The sequence below is a fragment of the Theobroma cacao genome, chromosome 1 (genome assembly GCF_053813885.1).
Source record: "Theobroma cacao isolate CCN51 chromosome 1, ASM5381388v1, whole genome shotgun sequence".
NCBI classification, from domain to species: Eukaryota; Viridiplantae; Streptophyta; class Magnoliopsida; order Malvales; family Malvaceae; genus Theobroma; species Theobroma cacao.
In genome coordinates, this window is record NC_142639.1 from 16,137,706 (window position 1) to 16,153,687 (window position 15,982).

A 15,982-nucleotide genomic window follows, 5' to 3' on the forward strand; every position below is an offset into this window, starting at 1 on the left:
CACATTCTTTTGAAATTATTCAACTCTTACCCAATTTACCTTTTATTTAAATTTACTCAAATTAGCAAAATATGTTAATTTAGTTACAAATTTCATAATTTGCAAATACACATTCTTTTGCAATTATTTAACTCTTACCCAATTTACTTTTTTATTTAAATTTACTCAAATTTTTTTATAAAACAATATTATTTAAATTCAAATACCACAATCAAATTTTGTTAAATTTAAATTTAAATTATTAATTTGGATCTACAAAAAATTTGTCAACAAAATAAAATGGTATAAATATTTTGTCACGACCCGAAACTCCTATCGGGCCGGTGACAACCGTCGCGATGTCCCGATAGGCACTCATTATCTCGAATGCCGATCGGAACCCCGCAAGGCTTAGCATCAGCTTTCACATCTCCCCGGTGAGTGATAGTTATTAAATCTTGCATTTCAAGAAATCATAAGTCGTTTCCAAATCAAAACAATAAAATATTATTTTTTGGCTCATAGGGGCATTTTCGTTATTTTTCTTCGATAATATCGAAACTCGCCAAAAAATGGTGTAAAAGCTAAATATGTTCATACATATTTTAAATCAGATAACGAAAATATAAAATTACTTTTACAATGACACGTGGGCCCCCACCTAACTAATAAGATGCGAGTTTGTGAACCTATAATTTTGACAATGCAAGGCTAACTGAAGTCCTTGATGCAATCGGCTATCTACCGGCTATCTCGAACCTGAAATGTGTGGAATTGAGGGTGGTGAGATTATAAAATCCCAGTGAGTAAACAAACACCATCTAAACTATCTAAAGGCGAGTAAATGGAGACAATTAAAAAATAATTAACTTCAACAAATTTTTCACATCACGAATATTCATTTCAACCAAATAATCAATATGACTCGTGAATTACTCAAAACTTGGCTTATGTCAAATCCTGTACTCAGTGACACTTGGACCAGGGGTATCCAACCGAGCCGGCCAAGGTTGTTAAAAATTCATATTTCGCATAAATCATATTTTTATTTTGAAACATAGCCGTTCCTTGGCGTTGGTTGAGTCTCACTCTCACGCGGTGGTCCACGTGAAGTGCACTCAAAAAGCCCACCTCAAGAGATACCCTACGCGCCTCTACGACCGAGGTGAGAATATAAAGGAGTTTACCGTGCCCCTCTAATAGGCTGACCCACGGAACCCCCCACCACTGCAATAGCTAATCTTTTATCTACCACCTGATTTATAAAATCTTTTTCTGCATGACATAGCAATTTATCACAACCTAGCCTCTCAAGGCTAAATACACAGTACAAATAATTCTAACATCAAAATCAGTTTAGCCATTCATGCTCATTTATTGTCATAAGCCATTCAATTTAAAACCATAAATTTACAATACAAGCAGGCAGTCTCCAATTACTCTATTTTCAAAATCAGTATTCGATTTTCCAGAAAATTTATAAAATCATTTTATAAAATCACAATTTCTCTTAAAACATAGCAATTTACCATTTAAACCCATTTTCCATAAAATCACACAATTGTATAAAACTACTCTAGATAATTAGGACGATAATAAGTTTACTCACAGTTTCTGAAAACTAAATTCGGGTACTTCAACTATTACTCATCGAGTGCGATTTCTTTGCCCTTGCTAGAGGATTCGCCACCTTGACAAATTATACAATTAAGAGGTTTACTACTTCGGTACTAAACCAAAATAAACTAATTTATACTACTAATGCATGATATGAAGTGCAAAATGTCTAAATTTTGCCTAAACGAGATGTTAGCCTATTTCGGTCTTTTACCCGATAAATCGATATACGCGTCCGTTTAAACTCCAAATTAATTTTTTTCAATTTCTATACCTCAATTGCACCCAAATTGACTTAATGTTCCTCAGTGTGGTGCAAATTATCAGTCTCAGTAGTAAATTACGAAAATACCCATAGTGGGTAAAAATTCATATTTTTGCTCCGAAAATTTCCATTATTTTTCTAGGCTCATAATTCATCATTATTCATCATAATTCCTCAAATAAACATCAAGATCAGTAGCCAATATTCCCCTAGAAAATTCGGCATAATGGGTTTCAATGGGAGAAAATTATTTCTCTAGCTTATTTTTGCTATATTTCAATATAACCTAACTAAAATCACTTAATTCAATTAAAATCAACCAAAACTCAAGTTCAAAACTCATCCATGGAGGTTTGGCCAGCATGGGTGTCCATACCCACTTTCTAATTTTGCATGAAAATGAGAAAAAAATGCATGGATAGTGAAAATCACAAGGAAAATCAATGAAATTTACCTTTTTAATGTTTGATTTCTTGATTTCTCTTGATTTTTCCCAAATTTTTTCAGCTAGAGTTCTTATTTCTTTTCCCCCTTTTTCTCTCCTGGTTTGGACAGCTGAAGAAGATGAGAATTCTGGAATTTTGACATTTTTAAAGGCTAAAATAATATAATATTATTTTATTTATTTTTTTGTTTTATTAATTCCTTAAATTCTAGCCATCCATTTATTTCCAAATTTTCACCATACACTTGTACCACATATCCATAGCTTAGATAAAATTCTCAGACTTATTCAAAGTCTTGGTAGAGTAATTTTTTAAAATTTACACTTTTACCCTTGTAAAAGTCAAAAATTACATTTTTATCCAAAAAACTGAAAAATTGCCCATAGACATATTTTTCATCCCTTATACTCATACCATTCTCCGATTTGTCAAATTTGATCTAAATTCTCTCAAAATATAAAATTTTGTCCGTGGATGGAAAAATTACGATTTTGCCCCTACACTCCAGAAATCACCGGAATTAAACTTTTTCACTGCCAAACCCTCAAATTATACTCCAATACTCAAATCATACTCCAATAAGTTAAATGGGGCCAAAAAAAATCTTTTCTCAAAATTCTCATTTTGTCCCCAAGTGACAAATGACCATTTTGCCCCTAGATAGTGAAAATTTCGGTTTGACTCCAAATTGATCCTCGAACTCCGAATTACCATTTTGAGTCATCCCTGAACTGTGAAACTCTTAATTTCACCTCAAAATTCCTATTTGAACTAGTTCGAGACTTAATCGACTTAATGGTACCATTAGGGGCAATATCGTCTTTTAATGATTCCTCAAACTTCCTAAATATGCAAACATTCTGTTGAGTATGTAAATGACGTCGTAATTATTTTATAGAACAGGGTTTGACATATTTACAGTTATATTTAACTTTATCAACCATAAATGCAGTCTTTAATTTAAGAAATTTCAACTTAAAAAATACAACTTGAAATATTGAACAAAATAAAAACATAAAAAATAAATAAAAAATTGAAAAAGTGGAGCTCAGATTCTATAGCTATAATAAGAGATTTGTCATGCCTAAATTAAGTAAGTCAAAATAAAGAATTATTTTTATAATCATCCCTAACTCTATATCTCTGTTTTTCATTTTTTTAAAAGAAAAAACTAAATCAATATATTTTGCTCATTTGACTTCATCTCAAGTTAAAATCTAAGTTAAATAAATTTCAAATTTTTATACTATTATTAATAGAAGAAAAAAGAATTTATTTAGTCACTTTATATTATTTTATGTTAACGTAATGTAAGTTATTCATCTAAATTTAACTTTAAGTATGAAATTCTTTTCAAAAATTTTTTTATAGAAGGAGTATTCAAACTTAATTTTTGTAAAAAAGATAAATTAATTTACATATTCTAAAATCAAATAATCAAATAAAAAAATATTTATATATTTTTTAATGTCATAAATCTCTTACGCTTAAATATTTGGTTTATTAATAAGCATATCAATAATCTACTTAAAGATTTGTATTTTTCAAAATTTTTTTCAATTTAGTCCCTCAACTTTTTAATTTTATTCAATTTAGTCACTATACTATATATTTTTTTCAATTTAGTCCATATGACGTGGTAGATTTTTTCTTAGAAAATTTTTTGATATATCAACTCATTGTATATGCCATGTGGCGTTGCCATGTCATCACTCGATGCCATGTGGCATGCCATGTCATCATCTCAAACGCCACGTCATCTAATGTGACACGTCAGCATTGACGTCATCTTTTAACGGTAAAATTGGATGTCGTTAGGGGGAGAGACTAAATTGACGCAATTCCCAAAATCAAGGGACTAAATTGCTTCAATTTTGAGTATAAGTACTAAATTGAAAAAAATTAAAGAGCACAGGATTAGAAGGGTCTTTAGACCATTGATATTTCCCACTGTCGAATCTAGTTGTAGAATGCCAAATTTGGCCAAAGGGATTTGGCTGGGAAGCTATAGATCTAGCTTTTCTTGCAATCGAATTTGGTTGTGGACGCTAGATCCAATCTTTCCTCAATTGGACCAGGCTGGGGAGCTTTAGATCTAAACCCTAACGCCGTTGTTGCCGCCATTACTACCGCCCTTCTTTGATGGGTGGAGGAAATTTAGAGAGAAAAGGAGAAAGGCAAGAATGGAAAGAGAGATTAAGAAAAAAAGGAACATGAGAAGTAAAGAAACTATTAATAGGTCTTTTAATTGTAATTTTCTAAAATGAATAAGGATATTTCTAAAATGGAATAGAAAATGGTGAAAAGACCTATTCAGTCCCTGTACTCTTTAACTTTGTTCAATTTAGTCTCTGTACTCAAAATCGAAACAATTTAATCTTTTGATTTTGGGAATTGCATCAATTTAGTCCATTCCCCTAACAGCATCTAATTTTGCCATTAAAGGATCACATCATTGTTGATGTGTCACTTTTGATGACGTGGCATGCCACATAGCATCAAGTGATGACAATGTCACATGACAGATCAAAAAAATTTCAAAACAAAAAATTCTGCCACGCTATAGGGATTAAAGTGAATAAAAATATATAATATAGAGACTAAATTGAATACAATTGAGATGTTGAGGGACTAAATTGAAAAAATATTTGAAAAATACAAATCTTTAAGTAAGTTATTGATATGCTTATTAATAAGCCAAATATTTAAGTGTAAAAGACTTATGGTGTTAAAAAATATATATAAATATTTTCTTGCTTAGTTTTTTTATTTTAGAATTTGTAAATTAATTTTTTTTACAAAAATTAAGCTTGAATTCTCCTTCTATAAAAAAATTTTGAAAAAATTTCATACTTAAAGTCAAATTTAGATGAATAACTTGCATTACATTAAAATAAAATAATATAAAATGACTAAATATGTTGATTTAGCTACAACTTTTACAATTTATAAATACACATTCTTTTGAAATTATTCATCTCTTATTCAATTTACCTTTTCTTTAAATTTTCTCAAATTAGCAAAATATGTTGATTTAGTTACAATTTTCACAATTTACAAATATGCATTCTTTTGAAATTATTCAATTCTTACCTAATTTACATTTTATTTAAATTTACTCAAAATTTCTTATAAAACGATTTTATTTAAATTCAAATACTACAATCAAATTCTGCTAAATTTAAATTTAAATTATTAATTTGGATCTACAAGAATTTATCAATAAAATAAAATGGTACAAATATTTACAATTATATTTTACTTTATCAACCATAAATGCAGTCTTTAATTTAGGAAATTTCAATTTAAAAAATATAACTTGAAATATTAAATAAAATAAAAACATAAAAAATAAATAAATAATAGAAAGGGTAGAGCTCAGATTCTATGGTTGTAATAAGAAGTTTGTCATGCCCAAATTAAGTAAGTCAGAATGAGGAATTACTTTTATAATCATCGCTAACTCGATATCTTCATTCTTCATTTTTAAAAAAAAAAAAAAAAACTAATTCAACATATTTTCCTTATTTGACTTTAGCTCAAGTTAAAAACTAACTTAAATAAATTTCAAATGTTTATAATATTATAAATAGAAGAAAAATAATTTATTTAGTTATTTTATATTATATTATTTTAACGTAATACAAATTATTCATCTAAATTTGACTTCAAGTATGAAATTTTTTAAAATTTTTTTTTATAGAAAGAGACTTCAAACTTAATTTTTATAAAAAAGATTAATTAATTTACATATTCTAGAATCAAATAATCAAATAAGAAAATATATATATATATATTTTTTAGCACCATAAATCTTTTGCACTTAAATATTTAATTTATTAATAAGCATATCAATAATCTACTTAAAGATTTGTATTTTTCAAATATTTTTTTCAATTTAGTCCCTCAACATCTTAGTTTTGTTTAATTTAGTTTCTGTACTATTTATTTTTGTTCATTTTAGTCCCTATGACATGGTAGAATTTTTTTTGAAGTTTTTTTATCTGCCACGTGGCATTGACATGTCAGCATGTTAGTGCCACATCAGTAGTACCATGTCAGCGTATATTGCCACATGGCATTGTCACATCTTCACCCGGGGCCACATGGCATGTCATGTCATCATCTCAATGACACGTCATCAAAAAGTGACACATTAGTGTTAACATCATCGCTGATGTCAACAATGACATCATTTTTTAACAGCAAAATTAGATGCCATTAAGGGAATGGACACATTTCCCAAAATCAAGGGAGTAAATTGTTTGGATTTTGAGTACAAGGATTAAATTAAACAAAATTGAAGAGTATAGAAACTGGATAAGTCTTTTGACCAATAAAAAATATTACGAGGGGAGGGGTGGGGAATGGTTAAGTCAAGATTTTAGGGAATAGTCATTACTGGAAAATGGTTAATGACTATTCCCCATAGAAAATGCAATAGACAGATGAAAAAGGACTAAGGGGGGAATAAGTACGTGCTGTAAAAGAGAATAGAGCTAATAGTATTGTAATCATAATATAATAAGATCTCATTAATTGAACCTATAATTTATGAGTAAAAAGAAAACATACAAAAACACAAGATCAAAATAAAAGTTTCTTCTTTTGAAATTTAAAATAAAAGTTATTTGACTAATGAAATTAGTTAGAGATACAATTTACTTAACAAAATTAAAGTTCAAGTAGATATATACTTAATTGTGAAGTTTTCTTTCAGTACCAAATCAAAATTTTATAAGAATTCAAATACTAAATGTATAATTAATCAATAAATTTAGTCGTTAACACGCTCAAGTTCGTGTTTGGTTATTGTGATGATATCTCATTGCACATTTTTATATTTATTGAAAAATATTTTATATAGGGACAATTTTTTTTAGTCTTCAAAGATAAGGTGCTTTTGAAAATAATCTTTTTTTTTAATCTTAGTTGTTTTTTACCAAGAGAAAAAGATTTTTAGACAAAATTACCTTTAATAAAAATTTTTCATATTCAAATGCACGTGTTGAAAAAACTATTGTTACATGCCATGTTGAAAAAAAGTTGTAACATGTCATGTTTAAGGTGTTCAACTTCGAGAGTTTGTCTTAGTGAAATGCAAAGACAGAAACTAAGTTACATGTCATGTTTAAAAAATAATATTGTTATATGCCATGTTAAAAAAATAAGTTGTTACACGTTATATTTAAAGTGTTGAGTTTATGTTTTAGTGAAATACAAAGATAAAAACCAAGTTACATACCATGTTGAAAAGGAAAAGTTATTATACGTCATGTTGAAAAAATAAAAGTTATTACACGTCATTTTTAAAGTGTTTAATTCTAAGAGTTTATATTCTAGTGAAATACAAAAATAGAGACAAAGTTACACTCCATGTGACAAAAAAGTTATTACAGTTGAAAAAAAAAAAGTTATTACACGCCGTGGTTAAAATGTTTAACTCCAAAAGTTTATATCCTAACGAAATATAGATATAGAGACCAAGTTACACATTATGTTAGAAAAAAAATAATTATACACCATATTAAAAAAGTTATTACACATCATGTTTAAGGTGTTTAACTCAAAGAGTTTATATTTTAGTAAAAATACAAAGATAGAGATCAAGTTACATGCCATATTCAATAGATTTATTACACGTTAAGTGCATTAAAGTTGTTACATGTATGCATGTAACAACTCTGGATAATGTTCTAATTTATAAATTTTACTTATATAAATTCAACCCATCAACTTTGGGCTATTTGAATGTAAACCAATAAACTCAAGCATATACATTGATGTCATCTCTACTTTTTGTTATGTAGATTGACGACGATATAGTGAGAAATAGATAGAGAGAGATGACGATGGCGGTAAAATTAAAGAGAGCTGGATGACGAGAGTGAGAAATCGAAAGCACAATAGACGGACGTCGGAGAGAGAAATCAAGAGGGAAAATTGTGATCGATGATTTAATTTGTCTGAAATGGTTTCAAGAGCATTTTGTTAAGTGATGATAAAATTTGAACAAAAAAAGTTAGATTTATATCAAGAACTATTTTTGAAGTAATCTTATGAGGTTGACCATTTTTCATAATTTTTTATATAATATGTTTACATATATAATCATAACAATATATATGACTTAGTTTGGTTGATATTTTTATTACTTACTTTCATTTTTTGAAATTAAAAAATATGTTTAGATATGATCTGCGGTAATTATTACTCAATCAGAAAATTTTCAGGGTTTAGTTGCTCAATATCTCTTGATGGCTCTAAAATCAGAATGACAATCATCAACAAGTTAACAAATTTTCACAACAGGGCTTGCTTGAATAATTCAAAGCCGCAGAGGCAAGCATCAATGACAACTGAACTTTAATTAACTGCAGATAAAGGAAGCAAGATAAGTGATATTTCCCCAGAAAACAAAGGAGTTTGAAAGATTTCGTCATCATTTTTTTATAACAGCTGGCTCTGCCTCTGCAAAGTAATCATGCAGTATTTTTCGTGCTAGTTGGTATAAGCCCGTTCCTGCCAAACAACATTTACATTAAAGAGATTCTAGTTTTTAGGATGAGAAAATCGTGAGAAATAATTTTTTTTATAAGTTTAATTTAAAAATATCAGTTTTTATAATTTTAATTATTTTTTGTCAATTTTTAACATGACTTGATAATAATACATTTTAAACAATTTCAGACAAATTAAAATTATTTCAGTTTTCTCTCTCTCGCCATTCAGATAAAAATTTTAAAATTAAATCTCGATTTCTCTTTCTGCTTAAATATGTCTATCTCGCCGTCCAATTTGTAGAGAAAAAATCAAGTTTTTTCTTATTTTGTTTTATTTTTTTGGATGGTGGATCTCGGGGTTCTTAAAGGTGATGAACAACGATTTTGCTTAGGGAGAAAGAACAGCTAATGCATGTTTGATGGATTTTATGGTGGTTCATGATTTTGTTGTGTCTGAGATTGGGATGATTGTTAAGCATGTTTGTTAGGGATTTTGCTTTTTTTATGAGATTTTGAGTTGAAATTGTTCAAAAAATATTTTGTAAATAGGGTATATTTTGTTTTTGTATAAGAAAAGTGAGCAAGGCCTCCTGATAGGGATATATTTTCTCTTGCTTTGGAGGGTTATGGAGTTTTGTAACCTATCTTTTATGAAATGCACAATTTCATGACTTAGCAAAAACAAAAAAGTATGTGTTTTATGTTCTTGAGTTTATTAGTTTATTCATAGAACCCCAAAATTGAGTTTACTGATTTTTAGTTATTGCGTGACTTAATCACTATGTGATTAATTTTTAGGCATTATGTGATTGGTTTTAAGCATTACGTGAGTAGTTTTTAGACATTGCATGACTGCTTTTTAAGCAATGCCTAAGTCCAATAATGCCTTACTAACTAGTCACACAATGCCTTATCAGAAACTAGTTACGCAATGCTTTATCAAAAACTAATCACGCAATGCCCAAAGTTAGTCACGCAATGCCTTATTAGAAACTAGTCACGCAATACCCAAAGTCAGTCACGTAATACCTTATCAGAAACTAGTCATGCGATACCTTATCAAAAATTAGTCACGCAATGCCCAAAGTTAGTAACACAATATCCAAAGTCAGTCACGCAATACTTAAAAACTAGTTACGTAACTCCCAAAAATCACCAAAATTACTGAATTTTATTTAATAAGATCAACAACTTCAAACGATACATCATATTCCATTTAACAACATAATTAACGAATATAAATGTTCAAAATGTTCAAAAGTTTTTCTTCATATATAAAAAATCACTCTAAAATGCTTAAAAATACTCAAAACGCTTACATGTTTTCTTCGTGCATAAAAAACTACTCCAAAATACTTAAAATGCTTAAACGTTTTTCTTTCTGGTAAGAAATACTTTAGAGATGAATAGTTTGGTAAGGAAAGCTCAAAAAATATGAGTTAGTTGGAGGTGCAAATCTAAACATACTTGACCCATTAATAAGTTTCGAGTTGAATTACGAAGTCAAATAGATGGGTCGATTTCATTAAGGGTAATTTTATTTAAATTTTAATTCTCTTAGATAAAAATAATTAAAATTATGAGAAAGTCTATTGTTAAAAATACGTTATACATAAGATCTATTAAAAAAAAAATCCCTTTTAGGAGTGATTACAATGAGGAAGCATGAATTTAGTAAAACATCAAGTGAGAGCCAAATAGCCTAGCGTCGGCATGAGTGTGGACACTGGAAACAATAATATGATGGGGATGTTTAGGAACTTCCCGTCAATAATGTTACGCATGTGGCTGCCCCGGCCTGGTTTCATTTTGTGGAGGAGCAGCCTTTGCCTTGGCCCTACATCGATTGAATACATCTGGTGCCAATTTGATATTAGCGCATTATTTTCTTCCGTCAATTGATTTTTTAGGGCAAACGTTTTACACACAAGGGAAGATTGTCCCCACTTTGACTTGTTGGACTCAGATGATTATTACGCTTGTTATTTTTAAATGAGTTAGGATACAAAGTAAATATTATTATATCTTTTTAAAGTAACATAAATAAAATATGAAAAACTTTTAAATAATAAAATTAAAATGCATGATCCTACAATTTTAAATAGAATATTTAATTATGATGTAATTATGTATTTCAAATATTTATTTATTTATTTTTAATCGGTGGTATATGCTGTTTTAATTTGTTATACAGTTAACTTTTTTAAAAATAAAACAAGTAACAAAATCTTCAATTATCTAGTTTGGAGGGATCTTAAGATCATATTAAGGAAATTGTATCATGAGGTTTGGGATAACAAAAGTGAAGGCATTGCTTGGTTATTGTTTTTATTATTTGATTTTTAAAGGAAAAAGAATGTGTGGATAAAATGGAAATGATAATCTTGAAAAATATAAAATTGCAGTAATTATTTGAAAACAAAAATTTTGTTTTATTTTTGAATAAACCAACTGTATTAGATTTAATCATTATTTTATCCGAAACCCAAGTAGAGCGGGTTGGGTTACCTCTGCTATAAATAATAGTAGACGGGAATGCAAGTTTTGCACATATACTTGAATACCAATCCCTAGGATTACCATGGATCTGTTCTACAATTGTGTCCAAGCAATTGAAGGGCTCTTAGCTTTGCTGGTTCTATATGTTATCTGGAGATATATAGCCCGAAATTCTAACAAAAGTCGTATCCCTGAACCATCAGGGTCATGGCCACTCATTGGTCACCTCCATCTCCTAGGAGGGAAAGAAACACTTTGCAAGAAGCTAGGAGCGATGGCTGACAAATATGGCCCACTTTACTCACTCAAGCTCGGACACCGTCGAGTATTGGTGGTGAGCAGTTGGGAAATTGCCAAGGATTGCTTGACCAACAATGACAGAGCACTGGCTACCCGGCCAAGCATCGCAGCAGGGAGGCATATCGGCTACAACAACGCCATTTTCGCACTTGCCCCATACGGAGAATATTGGCGTAATATCCGCAAGATCGTCACCATTGAGCTTCTTTCGAGCTATCGCCTCGAAAAGCTTAAGCACATCCGTTTCTCCGAAATGGACTTGTTCATCAAAGAGTTGTTCAGGCTATGTGTAGAGAATGCTGATAATTGCGCCCAAGTGACAATGAGCGAGGTGTTGGAACGGTTGACTTTTAACATAAACCTCAGAATGCTCGTCGGAAAACGTTTTGCTAGTAGCTCTTATGCTCAAGCACATAGTCAGCCATGGCGCTACGAGAAAGCCATAAAACAAACTTTGTATCTCAGCGGGATTTTCGTCTTGGCGGATGCTCTGCCGTTCCTTGAATGGATGGATATTCAAGGGCATGTGCGTTCCATGAAGCAGACAGCTAAGGAACTTGACTCAATAATCAGTGTTTGGCTGGAGGATCATCTCAGGAGAAAAAGGGAGAGCCAGGGTAGCTGCGAAAGCGACTTCATGGATGTGATGCTTGCAAACCTCCCACAGGATGCTGTGATATCAGGCCATACCCGAGATACTATTGTCAAGGCAACAACTTTGGTATGGTTCCTATATCCTAACGTGTGCTTTATTAGTATTTACTGGCAGCTTGATGTTAATTTAAATCTTTAGAGATGGTTACACAACCTTCTTAATTGATATTTTCTCAATTTCAAATTTATTTTAAAATTTGAATCAATACCTTAAATTCTTAACATTTAATACATATCCATTGTAAAATAGCTCTAAATGAATTAACTTAATTGCGAGTCATTCAATTAAAATAAAGATTAATATTCAATACACTGACAGTATTTACAAGCTTTACACTATCAATCAACCACAAAATAACACATCATTAATAAATAAAATTAAAACTTTTTAAGTCCTTAAATATATATATCTCAATAATTTATAACATTTAATTATTTTAAAATTTCAATAACTTTTTCTCGAAAAAATTTTTAATAACTTTTTCCTCTAACTTTCTTATTGATTCTCTAAAAAGAAAATTCCAGACCTGACAAATAACTATACAAGAACAACAGTGATTGGAATTTTGATCACATGCCCATAAACCATTTTGATAGTCAATGCATCCTTCTCAGTTCTTACCTGAGTCATGAACCACTTACCACATGAAGTGGATTCAATTATCGAGGGGATGTGACATATTAGAGTTACAAGTATTTGGGTTTAGTTAAAAACAGATCATCACTAGAAATGGAAGCACACTAGAAGGTGGGGGGATAAAGAGAAAGAGAAAGCTAAGGTTTGAGGCATTGAAACCGCCTGCAATATTTGCTTTGCAAGATGCAACACAATCTCAAGAACTCTGTTGATAATGGCATGTGCAGTTACGTACTTGTAGCTCATGGGCATTTGTCCAAAACTCTAATAACTGTGTTGTTCTTGTATGACTATTTCTTAGATCTAAATTTTTTTAAGAATCAGTGAGACAGAGTTTAAACAGAGAAAAATTATCTCATATTTTATATAATTAAATGTTATAAATTATTGATATTTATTTTTAAAGATATAATGAATTTTAACTTTGTTTAATGATAATGTGTCATTTTATGATTGACTGACAATGTATAACTTTTATAAATGATCAATGCATCAAACATAAAACTATAAAATAAACCATATAAGGAGATATTAATGATCTAAGCCACACACCACATCTAGTTTATGTAGTTTGGAACACATCAATTGTGGTCCTATATATTTGCTATGAACCAGCTTAATCTTCATTCATTCCTTTAAACTAAAAACATATATAAATGGCCTAAGTCGCAAGTTACATTTAGTTTATGTAGTTTGGAGTTGGAAGACATCAGTTGCGGCCCCATTAGTTATGAACCACATTAATATTTAAAATAGACCATGTAAGTAGATGATAATGGTCTTGTCACACATCATATTTAATTAACAAACACTGCATTGTATTTTAATTTAATATAAAGTGAATTAAAATATAAAATCTTTCTTCGTGTCATTTAGAAAAAGTTATTATTACATATTTTATTTTCATATAATCAATCTTAACTCTTAAAAGTCATTAACAAAGAATTAAATATATTATTCGTATTCCAATTCCAATTTCAAATACTTTCTTATTTTTTTTCCTCAATAAAATTTTAATATTCCAAAAAATTAATTATTCTTATTTTTAATTTTTGAAGTTATGATTGACTTTGTTGGTAGTAAGTTATAACCATAATCATGGTGAATAACTAATAACAAGTAGTGTATTGAAAATGGAAATTAAATATCAAATAATAAAAAATCATGAATACTTTTTTTTTGTTGTCATTAAATTCCTGCTGTTTGCAGATTCTTACCATGACCGGAGGAGAAAGCACCTCTGTGACAATGACATGGGTTCTCTCTTTGCTGTTGAATCATCCAAGCGTGCTAAAGGCCGCGCAACAAGAGCTGGACCTCCACGTTGGAATAGATAGGTGGGTGGAAGAATCAGATATCAAAAGCCTGAAATACCTACAAGCCATTGTCAAGGAAACTCTACGCTTGTACCCACCAGGTCCCCTAACAGGGATCCGTGAGGCCATGGAAGATTGTTGCATCGCTGGGTATCACGTCCCAAAGGGTACGCGTTTGATTGTCAACCTTTGGAAATTGCAGCGAGATCCCCGGGTTTGGGAAAACCCTGGCGAGTTCCAACCAGAAAGGTTTTTGACAACTCACGCTGATTTTGATGTTAGGGGCCAAAATTTCGAGTACATTCCATTTAGCTCCGGTAGAAGATCATGCCCTGCAATCACCTTCGGCTTACAAGTTGTTCACTTGACACTCGCAAAGCTGCTCCAAGGATTTGATATTAGAACACCGGATGGGAAGCCGGTGGATATGGGCGAAGGCTTGGGCCTTGCCTTACCCAAGAGGACCCCTCTTGATGTTGTCCTCACCCCACGCCTTGCTCACGAGTTTTACAAGTGCCTTTAGACCTATATTAGAATGTAGATAATAATGGGCAAATTAAGGCCTCGGCTTAGTGGTATCCATCCCACTCAAGGTATTGGGTATCTTGCAGGCCTATATCCAATCTTATGTCTGGGCTTCCAAAGGGTTATTGCCCTTAGCCACTTGTGTAAGGGAAAAAAGCAATTTTAATCTAGACCTAGTTGAACCCCGTGCGTTGCCCCAGGGTGAATTGCATTTTTCTTAATTGGAATTAATAATGTTTTTGGGCGATTTTTTGATTGATGAAATTATTAGATTAAAGAAGTTAATTTTGAGAACATAAAGCAAAATTTACACATTGACAAAGGAGAGTAAGTTCTCAGTTAATGTTTTGATATCATACTTTTACAATAAGTTTGGTTTTCGGAATAGAATAAGATAACTATTCAGTGAGAATAGAATAAGATAAGAATATACTATAATAGTTATTATGTTGTTTGGTATAGTGAATGGAATAAGATACAAATTGTTATTATGACTTATTATAGTGTTTGATTGGTAAAAATAACTTTGGAATAAGAAATAAATAGTTGATAAAAAGATAAAAATATCTTTTATTAAAATAACATTTTTTTTCATAAAAAACAAAATTATCCTTATTATAATTTAAATACATATTTATCTCTAAAGAAAACATTATCCATAATTATAATTTTATCACATATTTATCCAAAATGCAAAAAGTAATTATAATTTACTCACATATTTTTACAAATGGATAAAATTATTCTAGATTATAATTTAATCACATTATTATCCTAAATGTCAATTGAATTTTGTGTATAGATGATTATTCTTAGTCAATTATTCACATATTAGGAATATTTTCAAAATATTGTTTAGAGGAAATATTGGAGAAAAAATAGAAAAACTAGTGGAAATAGAAAATCATTTATTGAAAAATAGAATTATTTATATTAGTAACATCTCATCATTAATCGTTTGAATTCTTTAAACATCATTGATATCCAGTATTAATAATACATCAACTAGGAATAATTTAGAGATTATACTTTGATACATAAAAATTTCATAATTGTAATAGTTTACAATTCTTTTGTAGGGTATGTTAATTTTATGGACTTCATAAAAAAGATCTATAAGCATAGTCTTATTGATGAAGTAAAACCTTTAATCATTTACCATGAATGATATGATTGCATGATTAGATCTAAAAATTCTTTGATTTGATTGGTTATAAGGCTCATTCCAATAGATACTTCAG

The 15,982-nt window shown here is 30.1% G+C and overlaps 1 protein-coding gene, 1 long non-coding RNA gene and 2 other non-coding genes across 4 annotated transcripts; 1 reads left to right on the forward strand and 3 right to left on the reverse strand.

Annotated features, from left to right (window-relative positions):
- Window positions 1–552: 552 nt before the first annotated feature.
- On the reverse strand, window positions 553–2,423 carry LOC148764582 (uncharacterized). The gene is made up of 3 exons (XR_016024235.1): window positions 2,316–2,423; window positions 1,589–1,669; window positions 553–738 (listed from the first exon to the last, which is right to left on the reverse strand). It is a non-coding gene; the product is annotated as an uncharacterized LOC148764582 (long non-coding RNA).
- A 927-nt stretch (window positions 2,424–3,350) lies between these two features.
- LOC148764583 (small nucleolar RNA snoR8a) lies at window positions 3,351–3,443 on the reverse strand. Its single transcript, XR_016024353.1, has one exon. It is a non-coding gene; the product is annotated as a small nucleolar RNA snoR8a (small nucleolar RNA).
- Window positions 3,444–5,680: 2,237 nt separating this feature from the next.
- Window positions 5,681–5,774, reverse strand: LOC148764584 (small nucleolar RNA snoR8a). The gene has a single exon (XR_016024338.1). It is a non-coding gene; the product is annotated as a small nucleolar RNA snoR8a (small nucleolar RNA).
- A 5,569-nt stretch (window positions 5,775–11,343) lies between these two features.
- On the forward strand, window positions 11,344–14,926 carry LOC18612710 (dimethylnonatriene synthase-like). The gene is made up of 2 exons (XM_018118694.2): window positions 11,344–12,330; window positions 14,110–14,926. Exons 1-2 carry the CDS (start codon window positions 11,392–11,394, stop codon window positions 14,737–14,739), a joined length of 1,569 nt encoding a protein of 522 aa, XP_017974183.2. The 5' UTR covers window positions 11,344–11,391; the 3' UTR covers window positions 14,740–14,926.
- Window positions 14,927–15,982: the final 1,056 nt, after the last annotated feature.